The sequence below is a fragment of the Cherax quadricarinatus genome, chromosome 83, assembly GCF_038502225.1.
Source record: "Cherax quadricarinatus isolate ZL_2023a chromosome 83, ASM3850222v1, whole genome shotgun sequence".
Taxonomy (NCBI): Eukaryota; Metazoa; Arthropoda; class Malacostraca; order Decapoda; family Parastacidae; genus Cherax; species Cherax quadricarinatus.
The window spans coordinates 18717703-18735846 of NC_091374.1; the positions used below are offsets into that span (position 1 = coordinate 18717703).

At 45.2% G+C, this 18144-nt stretch overlaps 1 protein-coding gene across 3 annotated transcripts in view; it reads left to right on the top strand.

The window, feature by feature from the left end:
* The window catches only part of prom (prominin), a 114354-nt gene extending 97645 nt beyond the window's left edge, over window positions 1–16709 (top strand). The window contains exons 17-19 of one of the 3 annotated variants that reach the window (XM_070102889.1): window positions 2324–2455; window positions 15205–15257; window positions 15619–16709. In XM_070102889.1, the coding sequence (XP_069958990.1) occupies window positions 2324–2455; window positions 15205–15220 (148 nt within the window). In that variant the 3' untranslated portion in view covers window positions 15221–15257; window positions 15619–16709. Of the gene's footprint in view, window positions 1–2323; window positions 2456–2644; window positions 3118–15204; window positions 15258–15618 lie in introns of those variants that run through there. The other 2 variants (XM_070102890.1, XM_070102891.1) reach the window with 2 other exon arrangements.
* The last annotated feature ends 1435 nt before the right edge of the window (window positions 16710–18144 follow it).

Here is an 18144-nt window from a genome sequence, read left to right on the forward strand (position 1 = left end):
TGGCGGTGCTGGTAGTCGTGTGATGGCGGTGCTGGTAGTCGTGTGATGGCGGTGCTGGTAGTCGTGTGATGGCGGTGCTAGTAGTCGTGTGATGGCGGTGCTGGTAGTCGTGTGATGGCGGTGCTGGTAGTCGTGTGATGGCGGTGCTAGTAGTCGTGTGATGGCGGTGCTGGTAGTCCTGTGATGGCGGTGCTAGTAGTCGTGTGATGGCGGTGCTAGTAGTCGTGTGATGGCGGTGCTGGTAGTCGTGTGATGGCGGTGCTGGTAGTCGTGTGATGGCGGTGCTGGTAGTCGTGTGATGGCGGTGCTGGTAGTCGTGTGATGGCGGTGCTGGTAGTCGTGTGAAGGCGGCGGCTAGTCTAGGACCGTCCCTCCGTGTAATAACTGTCTGGAAACAAGAGAGAGATGCTTATACAAACGTACGGAACATTGCTTTATTGCAGCATTTTAATTTTCTCACATTCTGTAACTTATGGGAAAATGTAGACTTGTGTAGTGTATCTTCCTGTAACTGATTTTTACGGTTGAGTTATGTTGAGTTAGGTTTAAATCATAAGATATTACAAGGACCTTAATAGAAATAACTCTTTATATCTTATTCCTACTATATATCCTTTATAGTATAATAATAAGACACTAAATCCTTTATAGTATAATAATAAGACACTAAATCCTTTATAGTATAATAATAAGACACTAAATCCTTTATAGTATAATAATAAGACACTAAATCCTTTATAGTATAATAATAAGACACTAAATCCTTTATAGTATAATAATAAGACACTAAATCCTTTATAGTATAATAATAAGACACTAAATCCTTTATAGTATAATAATAATAAGACACTAAATCCTTTATAGTATATTAATAAGACACTAAATCCTTTATAGTATAATAATAAGACACTAAATCCTTTATAGTATAATAATAAAACACTAAATCCTTTATACTATAATAATAAGACACTAAATCCTTTATAGTATAATAATAAGACACTAAATCCTTTATAGTATAATAATAAGACACTAAATCCTTTATAGTATATTAATAAGACACTAAATCCTTTATAGTATATTAATAAGACACTAAATCCTTTATAGTATAATAATAAGACACTAAATCCTTTATAGTATAATAATAAGACACTAAATCCTTTATAGTATATTAATAAGACACTAAATCCTTTATAGTATAATAATAAGACACTAAATCCTTTATAGTATAATAATAAGACACTAAATCCTTTATAGTATAATAATAAGGCATTTAAAGGACCCCAGTGGAAATAAGTCACTATGACTTTTTTGGGTCATCCCAGGTTCTCTACACACATGCTGCTATGTATGATAATCTATTTAATTGAATTTGTGTATACCTGAATAAACTTACACTTTATCCGACTTTTTTGGGTCAACATAGGTAATTGACATACTGTGTGATAATTATACTTATGTGCATCTCTGCCTTAATAAACTTACTGTAGTACTCTTATAGAATTTATTCTCACCATTTATTTATGTACTAAGTCAGATATTTCAAACTGATGTGTGAAAGGTACTTAAAAAGTGAAACACCTGTTAAGTACCTTTAACACATCAATTTGGTTCGTATCCGGTTTGAAGGACCACAAAGTTTTTATGAATTATTTGAGTAAATACCTGCATGAGGTTTATTACAGGCAAGTAATTTGGGTGAGATAATTGGGACTTAAGTCACAGTAGGTCACAGGACTGTAACTCCCTCGATGCCCACTCTCTGCCCGGTGAAGGGGTAAATTAATAATTACAGTATTAAAACCAACTACTCTGGTAAATTAAAGTTGTGCACTGTATTGCTGGGTACACAAAAGAAATTTATATTATCACTCACCATTTAATTACTGTAGATGGATCACACCACGACACCGGCCTGACACCTAGTCCCTACACTGGCCAGTTAGAGATCTAAATGAAAGGACTAATGGTGCACATTCCTGTGAGTGATGGTCGTATCCCTTCTGCCATCCACATGCAATTCTTGAGGTCCTGCAAATTTCCTGTCCCAGTTCTTCAGAAGTTGGGAAAAACCCCAGTTTGGCCACGAAGACGCCGGATTATTAGCTGAATTTTCCACGACGCCGAGTACCTACAAATTACAAATGGCGTCTCACCTGGCTTCACTCAACAGCGGTTCAACACCTCCCTCACTCTTAATTCCTCGAAAACGTCATGTTTTGTTACACAATTATTGCATTATTCAAATTTACACATGCTGAATTTAGGATAATCCAAAATTTCCACAAGTGTAGCAAGATGTATAATTGTGTTTGTGTTTGTTCAGACACTCAGATGTGTCGCCACGAGGCTCTACCATCAATCTGCAGTCTGAGTCGTCTGCTGCCATGTGGGGCCCCAAGCAGAGCACCAGCAGCAGAGCTCAGCACCAGTCATTGACAAGTCACCACCAGAATGGGTGAGTCCTGAGTCATAGTCTCTGGTAGATTACATTGATCCTGTGCACGAAACTCACTTTGTATGATTTTTACTGTTACACAGAGAGTAGTTCCCTGTAGCTGGTAGCTGAAGCACGGGCGTGGGCTACAGCCAGGTGCTGGCATCTCTGCATGTGTCTGACAAAGAAAGAGAGCATACTTGCTTTCAGGGCTGAGGTCAGTGAGGGACCTGAAGGGGCTGTGGGTGTGAGAGTGCCACCACAGAGGCAGGCAAGGTTCCGCCCCGGCCCTGACCTGGAGGACATGCTGGCGCAGGCGCAGGTCACTGCATGGCGGGACGCATGGCTGGCCGGGGCCACATTCGTCACTCTGGAGATGGTGGCCAGACATGTGCAGAGGTCACTTTCGTGGGTCCGCCATCACTGGAATGACAACTCGCGCTCCCTGGCTGCCTCCCTCCGTGTACCCCAAAGTGACGCTGCGCGCTACAGGGAACCCAGGTCCACCACCTCTAACTGCCACCGTTACTACGTCTGCGGGGACTGTTGTGAAAGTTCAGACTCCCTGTGAGCTAAGTACTCTCTACTGCCAACACACCCAGCACACGGTACGCCCACGCCACGCCCACCCTAAACATCTCAAGATCATATATACCACCTCTAAGCTGTGACCGAATCTGTAATCTCTCCCAGGTTTTATTTTTCACCTTCCAATCTTATTTCCATTTCACTTGTTGGGGTTGAATTCCAATTCACATTTTCTGGTAATGTGTGTATCTTCTGTAATGTGTTAACATACAAATCTAATCGAATTCTTGTCAACAACTTGACGTCATTTTGAGACAAGAGACACATGATTTATCTCTGCTGGCTGTTTATTTACTTATATTAGCAATAGTATGACTCCAGTACCGAACCTTCCAGGACCTCACTCATGCCCAGCTTGATGCACTCACCACTCATGCCCAGCTTGATGCACTCACCACACATGCCCAGCTTGATGCACTCACCACTCATGTTCAGCTTGATGCACTCACCACTCATTCCCAGCTTGATGCACTCACCACTCATGCCCAGCTTGATGCACTCACCACTCATGTTCAGCTTGATGCACTAACCACTCATTCCCAGCTTGATGCACTCACCACTCATGCCCAGCTTGATGCACTCACCACTCATGTTCAGCTTGATGCACTCACCACTCATTCCCAGCTTGATGCACACACCACTCATTCCCAGCTTGATGCACTCACCACTCATGCCCAGCTTGATGCACTCACCACTCATGCCCAGCTTGATGCACTCACCACTCATGCCCAGCTTGATGCACTCACCACTCATGCCCAGCTTGATGCACTCACCGCTCATGCCCAGCTTGATGCACTCACCACTCATGCCCAGTTTGATGCACTCACCACTCATGCCCAGCTTGATGCACTCACCACTCATGCCCAGCTTGATGCACTCACCGCTCATGCCCAGCTTGATGCACTCACCACTCATGCCCAGCTTGATGCACTCACCACTCATGCCCAGCTTGATGCACTCACCACTCATGCCCAGCTTGATGCACTCACTACTCATGCCCAGCTTGAGACAATCACCACTCATGCCCAGCTTGATGCACGCACCACTCATGCCCAGCTTGAGACAATCACCACTCATGCCCAGCTTGATGCACTCACCACTCGTGCGCAGCTTGATGCACTCACCACTCATGCCAAGCTTGATACACACCACTCATGCCCAGCTTGATGCACTCACCACTCATGCCCAGCTTGATGCACTCACCACTCATGCCCAGCTTGATGCACTCACCACTCATGCCCAGCTTGATGCACTCACCACTCATGCCCAGCTTGAGACAATCACCACTCATGCCCAGCTTGATGCACGCACCACTCATGCCCAGCTTGAGACAATCACCACTCATGCCCAGCTTGATGCACTCACCACTCGTGCGCAGCTTGATGCACTCACCACTCGTGCGCAGCTTGATGCACTCACCACTCATGCCAAGCTTGATACACACCACTCATGCCCAGCTTGATGCACTCACCACTCATGCCCAGCTTGATGCACTAACCACTCATGCCCAGCTTGAGACAATCACCACTCATGCCCAGCTTGATGCACTCACCACTCATGCCCAGCTTGATGCAATCACCACTCATACCCAGCTTGATGCACTCACCACTCATGCCCAGCTTGATGCACTAACCACTCATGCCCAGCTTGAGACAATCACCACTCATGCCCAGCTTGATGCACTCACCACTCATGCCCAGCTTGATGCACTCACCACTCATGCCCAGCTTGATGCACTCACCACTCATGCCCAGCTTGATGCACTCACCACTCATGCCCAGCTTGATGCACTCACCACTCATGCCCAGCTTGATGCACTCACCACTCATGCCCAGCTTGATGCACTCACCACTCATGCCCAGCTTGATGCACTCACCACTCATGCCCAGCTTGAGACAATCACCACTCATGCCCAGCTTGATGCACTCACCACTCATGCCCAGCTTGATGCACTCACCACTCATGCCCAGCTTGATGCACTCACCACTCATGCCTAAGCTTGATGCACTCACCACTCATGCCCAGCTTGATGCACTCACCACTCATGCCCAGCTTGATGCACTCACCACTCATGCCTAAGCTTGATGCACTCACCACTCATGCCCAGCTTGATGCACTCACCACTCATGCCCAGCTTGATGCACTCACCACTCATGCCCAGCTTGATGCACTCACCACTCATGCCTAAGCTTGATGCACTCACCACTCATGCCTAAGCTTGATGCACTCACCACTCATGCCTAAGCTTGATGCACTCACCACTCATGCCTAAGCTTGATGCACTCACCACTCATGCCCAGCTTGATGCACTCACCACTCATGCCTAAGCTTGATGCACTCACCACTCATGCCTAAGCTTGATGCACTCACCACTCATGCCTAAGCTTGATGCACTCACCACTCATGCCCAGCTTGATGCACTCACCACTCATGCCTAAGCTTGATGCACTCACCACTCATGCCCAGCTTGATGCACTCACCACTCATGCCTAAGCTTGATGCACTCACCACTCATGCCTAAGCTTGATGCACTCACCACTCATGCCTAAGCTTGATGCACTCACCACTCATGCCCAGCTTGATGCACTCACCACTCATGCCTAAGCTTGATGCACTCACCACTCATGCCCAGCTTGATGCACTCACCACTCATGCCCAGCTTGATGCACTCACCACTCATGCCTAAGCTTGATGCACTCACCACTCATGCCCAGCTTGATGCACTCACCCACCTACGACACTTTCTTTCCTGTCGTCTGATTATTTAGTTAATCACTGCTCACCTAATTGTACTCACCTAATTATGGTTGCAGGGGTCGAGTCACAGTTCCTGGCCCCGCCGCTTCACTGGTCGCTACTAGGTCCACTCTCTCCCTGCTCCTTGAGCTTTATCATACCTCTTCTTAAAGCTATGTATGGATCCTGCCTCCACTACAACACTTTCCTGACTATTCCACTGCCTGACGGCTCTATGACTAAGAAATACTTACTGAGGAGTCGGAATGTTATTCTTTGGTTTGCCAGGCGACCATATGCTGCAGCAGTTATTTGGTTGATGTGTGCCTCAGGAGATGTGTTCGGTGTTATACTCACCCGAAGATCCTTTTTCTTGAGTGAAATTTGCAATCTTTGGTCCCCTAGTCTGTACTCTGTCTGCGGTGCTCTTTATCCTTCTCCGATCTTCATGACTTTGCACTTGATGGGGGTTAAACTCCAGGAGCCAGTTGCTGGACCAGGCTTGCATCCAGTCCAGCTCCCTTTGTAGTCCTGCCTGATCCTCATCCGACTGAATTCATCTCATTAGCTTCACATAGTCTGCAAACAGGGATGCTTCTGAGTCTGTCTCTTCCGTCATGTCATTCACATATACCAGAAACATCATCGATCCTAGGCTGACCCCTGTGGAACCCCACTCGTCACAGGCGCCTACTCTGACACCTCGCCACGCACTATGACTCGTTGTTGCCTCCCTGTTAAGTATTCTCTGATCCATTGCAATGCTTTCCTGTTATACGTGCCTGATCTTCTAGCTTTTGCACTAATCTATTGTGTGGGACTGTGTCGAAAGCCTTCTTGCAGTTCAAGAAAATACAATATACCCGCCTCTGTCTCTTGTCTTACTTCTGTCACCTTGTCACGCGCTCGCGTGTGTACGTACTCGCCTATATGTAGTTGCACTGGTCGAATCCTAGGTCCTTACTCCGAGGTGTCCCCCGAGTACCTGTTTACATTATCAGTTATTCTGTGTAATTTGTATGTTTTATCATGTCTTCCATGTTTCTTATGGCCAGTTCCGTTATCCTCTCATCGTAGTCCACACCCCGCAGCTCTGGGACTGGTCTCGATGCGTACCTCTACTTTTTCTCAAATTTCTTACCATGCTTTATCAGGTGTTGGTGTCATGTCCTTGCTGTGTTGTCCAAGATGGGCCTTACTTATATTGCATGAAGAGATCGGAATAATTCTTTGTTGAGTGGATTCCTATAGGCTACTCTTAGACTGACCTGACTAGCATTGGCTGTAGATGTTATTCTGTTGACGTGAGCCTCTAGTGATATACCAGGCAGTATACTCAACTGTAGGTGTTTCTTAGTGAGGTCAGCAGCCTCTGTTCCCGAGTCTATACTCCGTGTCTGGTCCTCTTGTCCCTTCCCCAGTCTTCTGGACTTTGTATTTGCTGCGGTTGAATCCCAGCAACTATTTATCTGGCCAATCATACAGTTCTATATATGTAGCCTTTACTTGTATTCACCTGTTTTTATTCTCGTTAGTTTTACATCATCAGTAAACAAGAATACATCTGATTCAGTCCTATCTGGTATGTCATTAAAATTAACGAGAAACATTGCTCTTCCTCGGGAGCCAGAGACGGGTCATCGCAAGATTAAGATCCGTGCCAGGACTCGGGTCTTGTCGAACATTATACATACATAGATGCTCTTCCTAATACCAGTCTTGACTGACACTCTTCGCTTCCTTTCTTTAAGACACTCTTTGAGCCACCGAAGTACGTTCCCGGTTATTCTTGCTTGTACCTCAGGTATTTGTCACAGTCTCTTGTTGGGTACAGTGTCAAATACCTTTTCAGAAGTTTAAGGAAATGCAATCTAGTCGTCTCTCCCTCACATGTCTCACTTCTGTTACCTTCTCATAGAGCTTCAAAAAGTTGGTAAAGCAAGACACAAATAACCCATACATAGGACAGAGGAGCTTACGACAAAGTTTCGGTCCGACTGGACGTATGTGCGAGTTATTTGTGTATTGTTCCAGTCACGGTATTGTGTCTTGTTTTGTTATTTATTGGTAAAACAAGATTTACTATCTATGAACGTGTGCTGGTTATTATCTATGAACTCACTTCTCTCTAAGAGCTCTTCCAGTTTCTGATTTTTTTTTCTATTACCTTGCTTGAAATACATGTCACTGAAACTGATCTGCAGCTCAAAGCTTCCCGTGTCCTTTCTTAAATATAAGGACTACATTTGCTGGCTTCCATAATTCTGGAAACTGTCCCATGTCCATTGACTTGTAGATTATAGCTAGTGGTTTGGACAGTGCTTCTGCTCACTTCTCAGGTTCCACTGCCTTGGATGCATCCACTTGCATCAAACGTTTCTTTACCTTTTCCCCTGTTGTGTGTATAGTGTCCAGTACCTGTTAGTGTACTCTTTTTCTGAGTGTTTTCTGGAATTGTCTCTGCTTCCCCTGAAAAGTCCTTTGTCAGTCATTTGTTCATCACTCACAGCCTTACATGTCGTTTTTCATAACCTTTCGTTCCTTCCTTCAGTCTAATTACCTCATCTTCTACTGTTGTTTTTCTACTGATGTGGATGTAAAATACTTTTGATTCAGACTTTGTCTTGGCTGCTTTGTTATTCTCAAAATGGTGCTTAGTCTCTCTCCTCACCTTTGTCTTCACCTTTGTCCCCACATTTGCATATTAATTCCTGGCTAATCTGCATGCTGCTTTGTTCTCGCCTGTCATAAGGTTTCTGTAGTTTTCCACGTTCTTATAGTTATTTTTTTCTCTATGTCTGGTTGACCTTGAGCTCCGTCGTTGCTGTTTCCACTTGTAAGTACGAAGTTTTCTCCTGCCTCCTGGCACTTTCCAGCTGGACACTCCATCACCTCATCCACAAACTTTCTATCCATTTCCCTTTCCAGATGTACTGTTACTCAGGAGTTCTCTCATCCCATATGGTCACTAGTGCCCAGATACTGGATGGTCACTAGTGCCCAGATACTGTATGGTCACTAGTGCCCAGATACTGTATGGTCACTAGTGCCCAGATACTGGATGGTCACTAGTGCCCAGATACTGTATGGTCACTAGTGCCCAGATACTGTATGGTCACTAGTGCCCAGATACTGGATGGTCACTAGTGCCCAGATACTGTATGGTCACTAGTGCCCAGATACTGTATGGTCACTACTGCCCAGATACTGGACGGTTGTATGGTCACTAGTGCCCAGATACTGTATGGTCACTAGTGCCCAGATACTGTATGGTCACTAGTGCCCAGATACTGTATGGTCACTAGTGCCCAGATACTGTATGGTCACTAGTGCCCAGATACTGGATGGTCACTAGTGCCCAGATACTGTATGGTCACTACTGCCCAGATACTGTATGGTCACTAGTGCCCAGATGGTAGATACTGGGTCACTAGTGCCCAGATACTGTATGGTCACTAGTGCCCAGATACTGTATGGTCACTAGTGCCCAGATACTGGGTCACTAGTGTACTGTATGGTCACTAGTGCCCAGATACTGTATGGTCACTAGTGCCCAGATACTGTATGGTAGTGCTGTAGGTGCCCAGATACTGTATGGTCACTAGTGCCCAGATACTGTATGGTCACTAGTGCCCAGATTGTGTCCAGGAACTGTCACTAGTGCCCAGGTACTCCACTAGGTACTGTATGGTCACTAGTGCCCAGATACTGTATGGTCACTAGTGACCAGATACTGTATGGTCACTAGTGCCCAGATACTGTATGGTCACTAGTGCCCAGGTACTGTATGGTCACTAGTGCCCAGATACTGTATGGTCACTAGTGCCCAGATACTGTATGGTCACTAGTGCCCAGATATTGTATGGTCACTAGTGCCCAGATACTGTAGGGTCACTAGTGCCCAGGTACTGTTTGGTCACTAGTGTCCAGGTACTGTATGGTCACTAGTGCCCAGATACTGTATGGTCACTAGTGTCCAGGTACTTTATGGTCACTAGTGCCCAGATACTGTATGGTCACTAGTGCCCAGATACTGTATGGTCACTAGTGCCCAGGTACTGTATGGTCACTAGTGCCCAGATACTGTATGGTCACTAGTGCCCAGATACTGTATGGTCACTAGTGCCCAGATACTGTATGGTCACTAGTGCCCAGATACTGTATGGTCACTAGTGCCCAGATACTGTATGGTCACTAGTGCCCAGATACTGTATGGTCACTAGTGCCCAGATACTGTATGGTCACTAGTGCCCAGATACTGTATGGTCACTAGTGCCCAGATACTGTATGGTCACTAGTGCCCAGATACTGTATGGTCACTAGTGCCCAGATACTGTATGGTCACTAGTGCCCAGATACTGTATGGTCACTAGTGCCCAGATACTGTATGGTCACTAGTGCCCAGATACTGTATGGTCACTAGTGCCCAGATACTGTATGGTCACTAGTGCCCAGATACTGTATGGTCACTAGTGCCCAGATACTGTATGGTCACTAGTGCCCAGATACTGTATGGTCACTAGTGCCCAGATACTGTATGGTCACTAGTGCCCAGATACTGTATGGTCACTAGTGCCCAGGTACTGTATGGTCACTAGTGTCCAGATACTGTATGGTCACTAGTGCCCAGGAACTGTATGGTCACTAGTGCTCAGATACTGTATGATCACTAGTGCCCAGGAACTGTATGGCCACTAGTGCCCAGGTACTGTATGGTCACTAGTGCCCAGGTACTGTATGGTCAATAGTGCTCAGATACTGTATGGTCATTAGTGCCCAGGTACTGTATGGTCACTAGTGCCCAGATACTGTATGGTCACTAGTGCCCAGGAACTGTATGGTCACTAGTGCCCAGGAAATATATGGTCACTAGTGCTCAGATACTGCATGGTCACTAGTGCCCAGGTACTGTATGGTCACTAGTGTCCAGGTACTGTATGGTTACTAGTACCCAGATACTGCATGGTCACTAGTGCCCAGATACTGTATGGTCACTAGTGCCCAGGTACTGTATGGTCACTAGTGCCCAGAAACTGTTTTGTCACTAGTACCTAGGAACTGTATGGCCACTAGTGCCCAGATACTGTATGATCCCTTGTGCCCAGATGCCCAGATACTGTATGGTCACTAGTGCCCAGATACTGTATGGTCATTAGTGCCCAGATACTGTATGGCCACTAGTGCTCAGATGCCCAGATACTCTGTGGTCACTAGTGCTCAGATACTGTATAGTCACAAGTGCCCAGATATTGAATGGTCACTAGTGCCCAGATGCCCAGATGCTTTGTGGTCACTAGTGCCCAGATATTGTATGGGCACTAGTGCCCAGATGCTGGATGGTCACTAGTGCCCAGATACTGGATGGTTATTAGTTCCCAGATACTGGATGGTCACTAGTACTCAGATACTGTATGGTCATTAGTGCCCAGATACTGTATGAATACTAGTGCCCAGATACTGTATGGTCACTAGTGCCCAGATACTGTATGATTACTAGTGCCCAGATACTGTATGATTACTAGTGCCCAGATACTGTATGATCAATAGTGCCCAGATACTGTATGGTCACTAGTGCCCAGATACTGTATGATTACTAGTGGCCATATACTGTATGATTACTATTGCCAAGGTACTGTATGATCAATAGTGCCCAAATACTGTATTTTCACTAGTGTCCAGATACTGTATGATCAATAGTGCCCAGATACTGGATTTTCACTAGTGCCCCGATACTGTATGATCATTAGTGCCCAGATACTGTATGATTACTAGTGCCCAGATACTGTATGATCAATAGTGCCCAGATACTGTATGATCAATAGTGCCCCGATACTGTATGATCACTAGTGCCAAGATATTGTACGGTCACTAGTGCCCAGATACTGTATGATTACTAGTGCCCAGATACTGTATGATTACTAGTGCCCAGATACTGTATGGTCACTAATGCCCAGATACTCTGTGGTCACTAGTGCCCAGATACTGTATGGTCACTAGTGCCCAGATAATGGATGGTCACTAGTGCCCATATACTGTATAGTCACTAGTGCCCAGACACTCTATGGTCACTAGTGCCCAGATACTGTATGATCACTAGTGCCCAGATACTGTATGGTCTCTAGTGCCCAGATACTGTATGATCAATAGTGCCCAGATACTGTATGATTGCTAGTGCCCAGATGCTGTATGATTACTAGTGCCCAGATACTGTATGGTCACTAATGCCCAGATACTCTGTGGTCACTAGTGCCCAGATACTGTATGGTCACTAGTCCCAGACCGGGTCACTAGGGCCCAGATACTGTATGGTCACTCTGCCCAGGTAAACTGTATGGCCACTAGTGCCCAGATACTGGATGGTCACTAGTGCCCAGACATTGTATGGTCACTAGTGCCCAGATACTCTATGGTCACTAGTGCCCAGATACTGTATGATCACTAGTGCCGAGATACTGTATGGTCACTAGTGCCCAGATACTATATGGTCACTAGTGTCCAGATACTGTATGATCACTAGTGCCCAGATACTGTATGGTCACTAGTGCCCAGATACTGTATAGTCACTAGTGCCCAGATACTGTATGGTCACTAGTGCCCAGATACTGTATGGTCACTAGTGCCCAGATACTGTATGGTCACTAGTGCCCAGATACTGTATGGTCACTAGTGCCCAGATACTGTATGGTCACTAGTGCCCAGATACTGTATGGTCACTAGTGCCCAGATACTGTATGGTCACTAGTGCCCAGATACTGTATGGTCACTAGTGCCCAGATACTGTATGGTCACTAGTGCCCAGATACTGTATGGTCACTAGTGCCCAGATACTGTATGGTCACTAGTGCCCAGATACTGTATGGTCACTAGTGCCCAGATACTGTATGGTCACTGGTGCCCAGATACTGTATGGTCACTAGTGCCAAGATACTGTATGGTCACTAGTGCCCAGATACTGTATGGTCACTAGTGCCCAGATACTGTATGGTCACTAGTGCCCAGATACTGTATGGTCACTAGTGCCCAGATACTGTATGGTCACTAGTGCCCAGATACTGTATGGTCACTAGTGCCCAGATACTGTATGGTCACTAGTGCCCAGATACTGTATGGTCACTAGTGCCCAGATACTGTATGGTCACTAGTGCCCAGATACTGTATGGTCACTAGTGTCCAGATACTGTATGATCACTAGTGCCCATATACTGTATAGTCACTAGTGCCCAGATATTGTATGGTCACTAGTGCCCAGATACGGTATGGTCACTAGTGTCCAGATACTGTATGATCACTAGTGCCCAGATACTGTATAGTCACTAGTGCCCAGATACTGTATGGTCACTAGTGTCCAGATACTGTATGGTCACTAGTGCCCAGATACTGTATAGTCACTAGTGCCCAGATACTGTATAGTCACTAGTGCCCAGATACTGTATGGTCACTAGTGTCCAGATACTGTATGATCACTAGTGCCCATATACTGTATAGTCACTAGTGCCCAGATACTGTATGGTCACTAGTGCCCAGATACTGTATGGTCACTAGTGTCCAGATACTGTATGATCACTAGTGCCCAGATACTGTATAGTCACTAGTGCCCAGATACTGTATGGTCACTAGTGCCCAGATACTGTATGGTCACTAGTGCCCAGATACTGTATGGTCACTAGTGCCCAGATACTGTATGATCACTAGTGTCCAGATACTGTATGGTCACTAGTGCCCAGATACTGTATGGTCACTAGTGCCCAGATACTGTATGGTCACTAGTGCCCAGATACTGTATGGTCACTAGTGCCCAGATACTGTATGATCACTAGTGCCCAGATACTGTATGGTCACTAGTGCCCAGATACTGTATGGTCACTAGTGCCCAGATACTGTATGGTCACTAGTGCCCAGATACTGTATGGTCACTAGTGCCCAGATACTGTATGGTCACTAGTGCCCAGATACTGTATGGTCACTAGTGTCCAGATACTGTATGGTCACTAGTGTCCAGATACTGTATGGTCACTAGTGCCCAGATACTGTATGGTCACTAGTGCCCAGATACTGTATGGTCACTAGTGCCCAGACTACTAGTGCCCAGATACTGTATGGTCACTAGTGCCCAGATACTGTATGGTCACTAGTGCCCAGATACTGTATGGTCACTAGTGCCCAGATACTGTATGGTCACTAGTGCCCAGATACTGTATGGTCACTAGTGCCCAGATACTGTATGATCACTAGTGCCCAGATACTGTATGGTCACTAGTGCCCAGATACTGTATGGTCACTAGTGCCCAGATACTGTATGGTCACTAGTGCCCAGATACTGTATGGTCACTAGTGCCCAGATACTGTATGGTCACTAGTGCCAGATACTGTATGGTCACGCGGGCCCAGATACTGTATGGTCACTAGTGCCCAGATACTGTATGGTCACTAGTGCCCAGATACTGTATGGTCACTAGTGCCCAGATACTGTATGGTCACTAGTGTCCAGATATTGTATGGTCACTAGTGCCCAGATACTGTATAGTCACTAGTGCCCAGATACTGTATGGTCACTAGTGCCCAGATACTGTATGGTCACTAGTGCCCAGATACTGTATGGTCACTAGTGCCCAGATACTGTATGGTCACTAGTGCCCAGATACTGTATGGTCACTAGTGCCCAGATACTGTATGGTCACTAGTGCCCAGATACTGTATGGTCACTAGTGCCCAGATACTGTATGGTCACTAGTGCCCAGATACTGTATGGTCACTAGTGTCCAGATACTGTATGGTCACTAGTGCCAAGATACTGTATGGTCATTAGTGCCCATTCCAACGGGAATGGGCACTAGCTTTAGAGCTCTTCCTCTATGTTAGCTTTATTTACCTGTTCTGCAACCTCACACTTTGCTTTGTTTGTTGCATATTGTACTAGTTTCCTCCTGAAGGAAACTGAGCATTTCTTGGAACTCCTCCCTCAGTTGGGTCTTCATGCCGGCTGTTATTGTGTCTAGACGCTGCCATCTACTACTTTCACTTACCTCCTACCTTCATTTGTTAATATTCATCTGATATGCCATTTTCTTCCATGCACAAGCAAGGGTTCCCTTATTAGGCGAATGAAGTAGGCTGCAGTGACCATTTCCCTTACCTCCTTGACCCAAGATGGTGGGCTGCACCACGTGTGTGTGTGTGTGTGTGTGTTAGTCACTAGTTGTCCCTGGCCTGTTTTGTGTGTTTGTGTGTTGTGTGTGTGTATATATATTTGAGGTGTTTTTGTGTGTATACTTACCTGTATGTATTTACATGGGTCGAGTTCTAGTTCTTGGCCCGTGTATGTGTGTACATGTGGACAGAAACTCGTTAGTGTATTTTCTACTGAGAGTACTCAAATAATGACATAAACTTGTGTGTTAAGGCCTTAAGGTGTGTGACTGATACTGTATATTGGCTGTCTGCTGCAGAGTCAGCCACTGGTGACCTGACTGCAGCAACCTACAGCCATAATCTACATCTGGTACGTAATTAATAAGTGTTGTTTCACTTTGGATAAGATGTCTAGATCTATCCAGTGTTGTGTTTCTGTGAGTCAGTAGCTGAGTAAAGTGAGTCAGTAGCTGAGTAAAACATAAGCGCAGCAGTTGCGTATCCTTACTGCCGAGACATACCGCCCGTTCTGCGGCATTTTCAGTCGAATACAGTGGTAATAATAAGATTTCAACCAAAAAAGATATCTATGTGTTTCAGACGTGTTTTGGTCATGTACTTGTTGGTACTGACGAAGCTGTATTGTGTAGCTCATTACTTTTAAGACAATAATACCGTATGCAAATTTTTCTTTTTGAGTTTCTCAGAGAAAATCAATGTTTTTTTTACAGGAATGTGTGAGGATCAGCTGCCGTGGACAACTTTTATCCTCACTGGATCACTGTGGGTCACAGGATATCGTGGGCCATTGTGGCCAGAGCTCTCACTGGCCACTGTGGGCCATTGTGGCCAGAGCTCCCAGAGTAGACTCACGGCTCTTACGATTTTTATGCCATTAAATACTTGAAATAAAACTTCTAATCGTGTCTGCCACCAACGTGGCCAACATCGTGTTCTTGCTGCTGTGTCCAGTAATGACTTAATTTTTAAAGACACAAATATTTTTATATATACAGATAATTGTTTCAGCGTGAAAAATAAAAAAAAAGGTGGACGATAATCTAATTGAACATTATAATTAGAAAGACAAAGCTATATCTCATTATAGTTTTAGCTGTGTATGTAATGTATGTTTTTCCCGTAGCCTGATCTTACTTCTGAAGTTTAAATAAGATCAGTGTTTGTGGCAGGGAATATCGCCAGGGAATATATATATCACAGTGTAAACGTTGTCTGTTTACGTCACTGCTTCATAAACATAGTATGAACCACGAAATCGTAATGACACGACTGCAAACAAACCATACCACGGGTGGGGTTAGAACCAGCGATTAGAGAGTCACAAAACTCCAGACCGACGCGTTAACCACTGGACGGTCTGGAGTTTTGTAAGTCTCTGATCGCGGGTTCTAACCCCACCCGTGGTATGACTTAACACAGTATGAATGTTAGGTAATATTGGTCAGGAAACAGGAAAGTTACTGACCTACAGCTGGAGGTTTTGCTCATCTGATCGAGACCTTCCACTGGCTTACCCTCCACCACTTTACAAATTAACGTTGTATTGTGAAGGTATGAGAGTTGGTTTAACTCTGAGGTTAATGACATGTTTTAGTACTATTTATTAGCCACATTAACAGGAAAGCAGCAGAATAAGTACAACAATAGTTTCCGGACGGTTTTAGTGTGTTATTTGGCGAGTTAATGGGGGTTAAAGCCTATCTACAACCCGAAGCTCAGTAAGGCTTTATGAAGCCTGTTTACCACAAGCCAAGAATACTTTAATTACTAAAACAGAGATTAAAGTAACCTTTAGCGTATTTAAAGTGACATGTTTATATATATATATATATATATATATATATATATATATATATATATATATATATATATATATATATATATATATATATATATATATATATATATATATATATATATATATATATATATATATATATATATATATATATATATATATATATATATATATATATATATCGTCTTGCTTGGAGCACCTCTGGGAAGCGATGCCTTTGACACAATTCTCAGGATGAAACTGGAAGAGTTGAGGAGAATGGAACAACGAACAGATAATCTTGACACCCATGATGCCTTGTACCTTCTCACAAAGTGCTTGAGTCTTCACAGGTTAACATATTTCCCTAGATGTGCACCTTCATATAACCATATACTGCACGAATATGACAGTATCCTGAGGCAGATTTTTACAAAAGTACTTAACCTTACTCTAGAAGACGGTTAGTGGGACCAAGCTAGACTTCTAGTCAGACTAGGAGGGATTTGTGTCCGCAAGTCATCACAGACTGCGCTACCTGCTTTCCTGTCCTCGTGTGTTGCATCCGGTGGGTGCTACATCTTACGGACAAGATTGGAGTCCAGGACCAAAAGTTCATTGACGGAGCCAGGATTTTTGATAATCTAATGGGCTGTGAAGCCAGACCTGCTCCTCCAACAACTACAAAAACTCACACTGGGATGGCCCAATAGTGGAGAACACAGCCTCAACAATGCTTCAGTGTGTTTCGGGGAAAGATAGAGCCCGCCTCCTGGCAGTGAGAGCTCCTCATGTAGGGGACTTTCTGTTGGCTGCTCCCAACTCCAGCCTTGGCACACGGCTCGACCCACAGACCATCCGCATTAGTCTTGCCGTCCCTATTCTCGCCAAACACAGGTGTATTTGAGGCAGTGAAATAGCAGACCGATTTGGGTACCATGGTCTTGTATGCCGTAAATCCGAGGGAAAGACTGCATGACATGAGAAGGTTAATAACATTATCAAGAGGAGCCTCACAACAGCAGGATGCCCAGCACTAAGTGAGCCACCCCAACTATGTAGATCTGATGGCAGCCAGAAGCGTCCAGATGGAATCACCCTTCAAGCCTGGACAGACAGCAAGCAGGTGGTGTGGGACTACACATGTGCATCTACCTTGGCTGATACCTATCTCCAATACACCAGGGAGGAAGGAGGAGCAGCTACCAGCTTCAGGGAGTCCCAAAAGTCTAGAAAATACAGAGAACTTGCCCATCATTATATACTTGTTCCCACAGGCTCAGAGACCCTTGTCTCATGGGGAAAGAGTGCATCTAAGTTCCTTAAGGAGCTAGGCAAAAGTCTCATCAGGGTAACTAGGGATCCCAGGGCAGCTAGTTTTCTGTTCTAGCGACTCAGCGGGGTAATGCATGCTGTATCCTGGGCACGCACCCCAGCTCTGAGGAGCTGGATGAGATTT